Genomic DNA, 9,576 nt, shown 5'->3' with positions numbered 1-9,576 from the left:
CATAGACACTGAAAAATTAGCATCTTCCTGACCTGCCTAATTACCTTTATCTCTCAATTCTACTTTTATAATCCACATTTGGAGTTTTGTTGTGGCTCAGCAGCAATGAACCCTCTAGTATCCATGAGGACTTGGGTTTGATCCCTGGCCCTGCTCAGTTGGTTAAGGATCTAGCACTGCCATGAGCTGTGGTGTAGGTTGAAGACTCAGCTTGGATCTAATGTTGCTGTGGCTCTGGCTCTGGCCGGCAGCTGCAGCTCCAATTTGTCCGCTAGCCTGGGAACCTCCATGTGCTGCAAGTGTGGCCCTAAAAAGATATATATATACATACACACACACACACACACACATTTATTTGTTTGTTTATTTTTGTTTTTTTAGGGCTGCACCCGCTGCATGTGGAGGTTCCCAGGCTAGGGGTCAAATCCGAGCTGTAGCTGCCTGCCACAGCCACAGCCCCAGCTACTCAGAATCTGAGCCGTGCCTTCGACTTACACCACAGCTCAGGGCAACTCCAGATCCTTAACCCACTGAGCAAGACCAGAGATCGAACCTGTGTCCTCACGGATACTAGTCAAGTTCGTTAACCACTGAGCCACAATGAGCTATCCTACTTATATCTTAGACTTTTACGGCCACACCCATGGCATATGGAAGTTCCCAGGCCAGAGATTGAATCTGAGTCACAGCTGCCAAAACTGGAGCTCCTCTAACCCACTGTGCCAGCCTAGAGATCAAACCTCGCTTCTGCAGCCACCAGAGCCACTGCCATCAGATTCTTAACCCACTGCACTGCAGTGGGAACACCTGAACATTTTTATAGGTTGAATCACAGTGCCAAATTGTTTCTAAATAGGTTGTTTCAGCTTATACTCCCACTCAACAACGTCTAGTAGCACCCTTTTATCTCACCAGCATTGAATATTATCTTTTACTCAAATATTTACTAATATGATAGCTGACTGAAATGTTACACTTTCCAGTCTGTTTGGTGTTGCAGAATAAAAGATAAAATCAAGTCTTAGGAGTCAAATAGAACTGGGTTTGGTCATAGTTCTGCCACTTCCTAATTGTGTTACATTGAGCAAATTACTTAACTCCTTTCTTCATCTTTTTTTTTTTAAAGTTCAGTAATAATATTTACCCCAAACTCAGGGTTGTTGTAATTATTAAAAGAGATAGTCATGTAAAGCATTTCACATCAGATCCAGGCATAGTTAATGCCTCATTTTCTGCTGCAAAAGTATGTTATATAGTTTTGTTTGATTAGTGTCCTATCTAGGAATTTACACAATACTTTGACTCTATGCATGCAGCTTATTGTGGAGGCTGAACAATTACCTGGATAATTCTTGCACCCCAGGGAGAAGGTGAGGGAGTAATCTTAGAGTCAAAAAAAAAAAAAAAAAAAAACACAGAAAAAAAACCGCACACACCTGGTTCCGTCCTTGAGGAATTTGCACTCTAAAGGCCTTTGAGTTTAACTCTTGGGGCTTTTAATTGTTTAGAGAGGTCTCAAAGGGCAATGGTGGAAACTTAACTGAAGAGTAAATTTAGTGAAAGTAATCTGAGGAGAGAGTTGCTGGAAAAACTCTTGAAGGCAGGAAGGAATTATCTGTTCTATAAAATTAAGCACACTCATGAAGTCTTATTTGAATCTCAAGTTTATTCATAAAAAGTAAACTCAGCAAACAGGGCAAGCTAGGTTAATCAGATTTGGTGCACTTGCTGTTTCTATACTCATAACAAGTTTTGCTCTCTGAATCCCAGCAGAAAATATGAGGAGAGGGAGTGTGGAGTACATGACACATGACCAGAAGTCTATCTAGTCCCAACCACTCAAGTGAGACCATGATCAAATGTCTAACTTTTCACGAAGTGTAGGATAAGTTAGGTTTGGCTGTGCTTTGGGGTCCCACTTCCAACAATTTCTTCTTAACTGCCTTACTCCAACTGCAAAAGAATCCTTGCCTGGATAAAAATCCGCACGCTCGATTGGGCTCATATCCATGGAGGTTTTGGTGGGGGGTTAAAAATTGCCCCTGAAAAAGCAAGTTTTTCTAGTTGGGCAAATCCTGCCAAAAAACTTATATATATATATATATATATATATATACACATATACATATATGTATATGTGTATATATATATATAAATAAAATCCGTTTCTCTCCTCTGGTCCAGGATTTTCAGGCTGAACAGCCAAGTAACACGCTCCTCTCAGTTCTGGACTCCCTCTGGGGAGAATTCCTCCTTGGGGGGGATGGAAACACCCTCGGTGAGTTTTCAGCACCAGCGGGAGTTTCAAGTTTCCACCCTGGGGATGAGGCGGGGGTGGGGGTGGGGTGCGGCGGGACGGCACCCCTTCCCTGAGCATCTGGCTCAGCTCGAGCCCAGGCCTCCCCGGAAGGAGCCCCCACTCCCGCCCTCGCCCCATTTCTTTGGGGCTCCAGCAGCTGCAGCTCGGCGCTCCAACGTCCCCGCCCGAACCGCGACCCCGGGCGACGCCCAGAGCAGTGGGCGGGCGGCCGCGGGCCTGCGGGGCGGGGCAGGGGCGGGGCGCGGGCGGCGGGGCGGTGGCCGCGTTGGCGCTCGGGCCGCGGCGCGAGGCCGGCCCGGCGGCAGGGGAGGCGGGGGGCGGGGGGCGCGGGGCAGCCCCGCCTCCCCCCGAGGAGTCGCCGGGCGGCCATATTGCGGAGCTGTCTGCGGTGGCGGCGGCGCCTCTCCTCTCCGGCGGCTCAGTGCTCCCTCACCGCCTCTCCCTCCCAGCCACAGCCACGAGCCCGGCGCCGCCGCGCAGCGCCTCGGCCCCACTCGGCGGGAAGAACCGCCCGCTCTCCGGGTAAGCGCCGGCGCCTTCCCGGCCCCCACCCCGCTCCCGGGCTCCGTAGACGCTGAGCTGGCGGCGAGAAGTTGCGGGGCCCCGAGCTGTCCGGCGGCAGCGCCGCGAGGCCTCGCGCCGCGTGGGCCGCTGTCCTAACGGCCTGGCCGGCCAGGTAGCTCCCGGGGCTGGAAGGAGGCGCGAGCGTCGGCCCGAGTCGTGGCCCGGCTGCGGCCCGGGCCCGCTGCCGCGCTCCTCTCCTCCCCCCCGGCGTGGGTCCGCCTGCAGCGTCGGCCCCGGACTCCTGCCTGGGCTCGGCCTGGCACGTCCTTTCCAGGCAGTTTGAAAATACACATGTAAGCGTAGGAGAAATTTAGTTTTGCCATGTAAGGAGGGAATTCATCGGAACTTCTCCCCGGCCTTCAGTTTGAAAGTACGGGCGTGGGATTACTAGAGAGCGCGCGTCCCGCCCAGGTGGCCGAGGGATGCATGCTGCGGTACCGGGTTTGGGTCTCCCGCTCCTGGCCACCCGCACCCGCTCCCAGGGCCGCGGTTCTGGCCGCTCCTCTACCTGCTGCTGTAGCGGCTGCCGGCCTCCGAGCCCTTAACTTTCTCTGGCCTTGGAGGCCGCGGGATTAGTATATTAGGTCCCACCAGGCGGGTCGAGTACGTTACGGTCCCCCCTTCCTTTAAGGGGTTGTAAACTAAATTCCCAGGCTAACTTTGAAAGGGGGGGGGGCGGTGTGCACTACATTATTTCGGTTTAAATAGAGCACATCACTTCCTATACAGATGTGGCGTGGTTCTTTAACCATTCACAACATGTATTTAGTATTTTCCCCCTTAAGGAGTGGCTATTAATGAGGTTGGGAATGTGTTAAAAGTCAACTTCACCAAAGATGTGTTTTAAAATACACTTGAGATTTTGTAGAAGACGTTTTAGTGAGTTATGTGGCACTGAGACGGGCATGATGTAAAAGTGTAAACCTAAGATAATAAGGGTTTATTTGATAAAGGAGCACTTGGACATAGACATTGCAGTCTATTGTTTACGGAGCATACTTTTTTTTCAGAACGCTAAATACTCTTTTATATTTCGGTCAGACTGATGAATGAACAATTGCCCCGTTCAATGTGCTGGATAAATAATGGCTTAATCCATTTGCTAAAACAGCATTATTAGATTTGAGAAAAGAGACTAATATTCAGGATTGCAATTTTTTTTTTTAAATTCAGGATTACATTGCTTTCACTGGTGTGCTTTATCTTCCAGAGGCTTATAATTAAGTACCTCAAATGTAGCAAAATGTAGAACACTCCTTTTGAAATTAATGATCTGCTGTAAAAAGGATTGCACTTTTTCTGTTGCTTACTCACTTGTTATGTTTATGATATTTAATAAATAGTTAATATGTTATTAGTAGTAATGAATAGATATGCATTGGAATTCTTTACAGTTTTAATTAAATGAGACAAAATTTGTGGCATTCAGGAATATTAAATTCTTGCCCTTGTGGATTATACATTGTTTTGATCAACAATTTCTGTATTCCCAAGCATGGCAGAACATGTAGGAGATGCTCAGAAATTAATTAATTTTGGCATGGGGAGAGTATGAATCTTTGTTTTGGACATTTGTGTTACTTAACTGGAAAATAATTGATTATCCTTTTTCCCGTGGTGGTGAGGAATGACAGACTGCTGTTTTTCTTTTTCTTGATAACTCGCAGTAGTCTCAGGGAAGGGAGCAGGGTTATTTCTTGGTTTTTTGTTGTTTTTTACTTCACTATTCCCAAGGGCACAATTGGATTTTATTATTCATTTATTCATTTTTATGTTTGGCAGGCTGTTGAAATGAAAATCTAGGTATTTTTGTCTTAATTTCAGCTCTCAAACTTATAATCTGTATAATCCAATACAATAGAGTCTGAAATATTGAATAATGATGGGAGTCTTGTTTTTTTTGTTTTTAATTTTATGGCCACATCTGTAGCATATGGAGGAGGTTCCCTGGCCAGGGATCGAATCAGAGCCACAGCTGTGACCTGTGCCATAGCTGTGGCAACGCCAGATCCTTTAACCCACTGTGCCAGCTGGGGATCGAACCTGTACCTCCCGAGTGACCCGAGCCACTGCAGTTGAATTCTTAGCCCACTGTGCCACAGCAGGAACTCTGGGAGTCTCATTTTTCCCTGTCTAAAATTAATTATTTTTGTCTTTTTGGGGCCTCACCCCTGACATATGGAAGTTCCCAGACTGGGGGTCAAATCAGAGCTGCAGCTGCCGGTCTACACCACAGCCACAGCAACGCAGAATCCAAGCTGTGTCTGTGACTTATACCACAGCTTATGGCAATGCTGGATCCTTAACCCACTGAGCAGGGCCAAGGATGGAGCCCGAGTCCTCGCAGTAGTCTCAGGGAGGGGAGCAAGGGTTATTTCTTGGGTTTTTTTGTTTTTTGCTTCACTATTCTAGTTGGGTTCATTAGCACTGAGCGGCAATGGAAACTCCAGAATTTGCCATTTTTAAGTGGTATAAATTAAAATATATTAAATTAAAAACAGACGAAAGGGAGTTCCTATTGTGGCTCAGTGGTTAATGAACCCATCTAATATCCATAAGGACTTGGATTTGATCTCTGGCCTCGCTCAGTGGGTTGAGGATCTGGCATTGCCCGGAGCTGTGGCGTAGGCCAGCAGTTGGAGCTCCGATTCGACCCCTTGCCTGGGAACTTACATATGCCTTGGGTGTGGCCCTAAAAAGACCAAAAACAAAAGCCAAAAAACAAATTTTAACCAATATTTCCCAAAGATCAAAGCTTAAAATATATTCTATTGAAATTATGAAGGTAGCTATCTGTGTTGGTGGATATACTGATAGGGTATAGTTAATAGAATTTAATTTCATGCAACTGCTATAAATCTGGAAAGACAGGAAAGTCACCTCTTCTTGGATGGCTTGAAACTTCTGTGGGCCAGGAGCTAGTGGGCACTTCCAGCTACCCTGATATTACCCCTGGGATATGGGATTCAGTGGAACTGGATCGGGTTGGGTTGCTATGAACTCCACCCTTACAAGGTTATTTTAAATCTCATGGTATTAAAAGCCCTTGAGGAAACTTCCCCAACTTCTGCAGCTAGTATATGCTCAACTCTTTGAGTGGTAGAAGTGGCCGGTCTGACTCCAGACAGCTCTTCAGTTTGTAGCCTCTTTCAGAGGAATCCTGCCTTTCCTATTCATAGTAGTTCCTGGTATATTTTTCAATATTCATTTATGTTGGATATACATTTTAAACCATTTTTAAAGACTATGAAAGTAATAAGTTTTATGACAAAGTTAAAAAAAACCCAGAAAAATGTTAAAGTCCTCAACTTCCCAGAACACCACCCCCTCCAACTTCTTTCTCAGTCCCAGTCTCTGTTTTTCAGAGATAATTGCTATAAGTATTCCTTGAAATATATGGAAAATGGCAGTATTTATGCAAGGATAAACATATGCTTTATATCCTTTATTTGTGATTTTAAAGTCTTTAAAAATAAAGTTATTTTGTAACAGACATTGAAAGGGTATTTGTTTATTACTGTTTTAAGCAAAGATTAGTGTTTCTCAGATTTTCATCATTTGACATCAAAATGAAATTTCCTATTATCTCAGAAGTGTTTATGTACATGTGCAGACTTTCTTGATTAATGATGGAAGGTGAAGTTCATTTTTTACTTTCTTCCTAGTGCATGATACATAACTGACACTGAAAAATGGTATCCTTTAAAAAAGGGTGTATAGGAGTTCCTGTTGTGGCGCAGTGGAAACGAATAGCACCAGTGTCCATGAGGATGTGGGTTCAGTCCTTGGCCTTGCTCAGTGCGTTGGGAATCTGGCGTTGCCATGAGCTGTGGTGTAGGTTGCAGATGCCTCTCAGATCCCAAGTTGCTGTGGCTGTGGTGTAGGCAGGCGGCTTCAGCTCAGATCGGACCCTTAGCCTGGGAACCTCCATATGCCCAGTTGTGTTCCTAAAGACAAAAAATTTTAAAAAGGTGTATGATTTTGGGTAGTGAAACGTTCATTTGATATGTGTAGGTTTGTGCCTGGGAACTATTTGGGAAAGAAATAGGGTCCATATGATTCACTTCTTTATTTCTTCATTCCATCTAATAAGGAATCCTAGCTCTAACTTTCTGGAGAGAAGGGTTTATTCAGGTTAGGGGTTATATGGGGTTTTTTTTCCTTTGAATAGCCAGTATGTATAGAAATTATTGTGAATTCACACGTTTTGTATTTTTTCCTATTGTAGTATCAGTTACAATATTCCAGTTATAGCAAAATTCTAAATACATTTTGTAGATGTTAGTTAAATATGTAAATAAGATGACTTTTTTTACATCGGGTAATCTAATGCATGTGAATAGAATGTTTGAGCAACACTGGTTCCTTTTCTACTTTTCTGTATAATTTATATACATTTGAAATAAGAAACTTTTGAGTTCTAGTAAAGTTGATTTATTTGAAAATGATATTCTCTTTACTATTTGGAGACAGGTCAACAAACTAGTTTGTACACCAAATCCTGCCTACTGCCTGTTTTTGTAAAGTTTTATTTGACCACATAATAGCTCATTTGTTTACACATGATCTATGGTTGCTGCTGTTCTGCAACAACAGAGTAGTTGCAATAGCGACTCTATGACCCACAAAACCTAGAAAGTTTACTTCGCATGGTCCTTTACATAAAACGTTTGCTGTCCCCTGCTTTAAGGTATATCATTTGTACATTCAGACGGCTGTGATCATATGCCAGATCCTCTTTGCATGTGTTAAATAAGGCAATGAGAAGGTCACACTCTAATGGGAATATGCATGTGCCATTGTGTAAACTGAAATGCTCAAGTGCTCTTCTGAGGTTCATATTCAACTCAGCAGCATTTTAAGCATAATTTTCCCTGATGTGAATTCTTGGTGTTTCTTGTTTCATACCTAAAAAACAAAACAAAACAAAAAAAATCAAAAAAAACAAAAACAAAAAATGTTTCTGTAATTAACTAATAACCTCTTAATAAGTTAACCAGAGAAGGTATTCCTAGCCAAAAATCCTGGTAGTACTCAGAATGATATAGGCACAGGTGTCATGTAGAGGGACGGTTAATAAAAGGGAGAATGGGGACATGATAGGAAATCTTAGCCATCTAGTCACCCTTTGGCTTTTATTGAGTATGTGGGATGGACCAAACTTTGTTAGCCATCATGAGCACCCTTTTTTTTTTTTTTTTTTTTCTTTTTCTTTTTCGGCCACCCCTTGGCATATGGAGTTCCCAGGCCAGGGATTAACTGCTGAGGCAATGCTGGGTCCTTAACCCAGGGTGCTGGGTTGGGAATCAAACCTGCATCCCAGTGTTCCAGAGATGCTGCAGATATCCTTGCATCACAATGGGAGCTCCGTGTGCACTCTTGGTATTTAAGTTGTTTCTAGCTTCTAGACTTAGAACAACTCTAAGAACCTAGTTTGGTTATTAAGTGAAGTAGGTATACATAGTTGGCAAGTCCGCATCTGCGAGTTCCACCAACCTTGGATTGAAAGTATTTGGAAAAAAATACTTTTTTTTCCAAAAAGTAAAACTTGTCACATGCTGGCAAATAATTCCATAGGATTTACATTGTATTTACAATTATTTATATATAATTTACATAATATTTGGTGTTTATAAGTAATCTAGAGATTATTCTTTAGATACAAATCTAAAGAATATGGAAAGATGTATATAGGTTATGCAAATATAATATTTTATATATATATATGCCATTTTATGCAACATCTGCAGATTTTGGTACTTGCAGGGGGGGTTTGTGTATACCTAAAGTGCTTCCTCTTTTCATCTAATCAACAAGAAATGTGGTGATTGTAGTTAGTATTAAATGTGTCAAATTAACTTGTCTTTAAATTTAATTTGTCAAGTTAAATGAGTTTGTTGATAAAGTCTTAAGTAGAGATGATAAAGGCCTGAATTTGGGAGACCTAGTTGGATGGAGGTTTGTTTTGTTTTCTTTTATGTTCACAGTTGCTGTCTCTTGTAGCCTGTTGCTTGCTAGCTTGTTCATTTTACAGGATGAAAAATGAGAGGAAAATTTTGCTCTTGCCAATCAACAAAAATTCAAGTGAATATTATAATAACTTAATTTACCAACAAAATCAACAAACATCTGAGGCCCTACTGTAAACCATGAGCCATTCCAATTTCTCAATGAGGGTTGAATATCAAAAATTAGAAACTTACAGATAGTATAGATAGAACTGCCATATAGCCTTACTGACTGCATGAGAGAATACTAATTTTTAAAACATTTAAGAAACATTGACTTTATTGTGCTTTGAAAACAAGCCAGTATAATACCAAGTGTTTCAAAACATGAAGTATAGAATGGTGAGAATTACTCAGGTTAGTTTGAGGCTTTTCTTCTTCCCTGCTATTTAAGCCTATCTTTGTTTTTCCATTTTTAAACATTTATTATGACTTTTTGATTGTTTCCTTAAATGTAAAAATGAAAAAAATTAACTGGATTTAGCTTTCTTTTAGCATTTAAAATTAATTTTTGCAAATAGTAAGCGTTTGTTTTTCACCCTCCTAGGAAATAATGCAGGTATGGTGTCTTTTAAATTTACAAAATTCTTTTAGGAAAGAAAGTTAATTTCAATGTAAAATTTTGCTTTCTGCTTTGTATTTAAGTTCTAGAAATTTGCATTTCCAGTTATGTATATATTGCTC

The 9,576-nt window shown here is 42.2% G+C and overlaps 2 protein-coding genes across 3 annotated transcripts in view; both read left to right on the top strand.

Annotated features, from left to right (window-relative positions):
- The first annotated feature begins 2,248 nt into the window (after window positions 1–2,248).
- LOC146399849 (uncharacterized) lies at window positions 2,249–7,842 on the top strand. Of its 2 annotated transcripts, none has more exons than XM_084975965.1 (2): window positions 2,249–5,101; window positions 6,759–7,842. In XM_084975965.1, the coding sequence occupies exon 1, from the start codon at window positions 2,264–2,266 to the stop codon at window positions 2,978–2,980; it is 717 nt and encodes a 238-aa protein (XP_084832091.1). In that variant the 5' UTR covers window positions 2,249–2,263; the 3' UTR covers window positions 2,981–5,101; window positions 6,759–7,842. The 2 variants fall into 2 exon arrangements, with proteins under 2 accessions (XP_084832091.1, XP_084832090.1); XM_084975964.1 differs by having other exon boundaries at window positions 2,249–5,185; window positions 6,675–7,842.
- Window positions 2,715–9,576, top strand: part of RDX (radixin) — a gene marked incomplete at its 5' end in the record, with an annotated part of 55,940 nt that continues 49,078 nt past the window's right edge. Inside the window, 1 exon segment of the mRNA NM_001009576.1 lies at window positions 2,715–2,842.

Source organism: Sus scrofa, chromosome 9 (genome assembly GCF_054392235.1).
Source record: "Sus scrofa isolate SSC_HxYL_T2T_F1_AM1 chromosome 9, Sscrofa_HxYL_maternal_Yorkshire_Landrace_v2.0, whole genome shotgun sequence".
Taxonomy (NCBI): Eukaryota; Metazoa; Chordata; class Mammalia; order Artiodactyla; family Suidae; genus Sus; species Sus scrofa.
This window is presented reverse-complemented; position numbering and strand designations above follow the sequence as displayed.

Excerpts from the sequence above, each read along its gene's own strand:
- LOC146399849 (XM_084975965.1), top strand. The coding sequence starts at position 2,264 with ATGGAAACACCCTCGGTGAGTTTTCAGCACCAGCGGGAGTTTCAAGTT.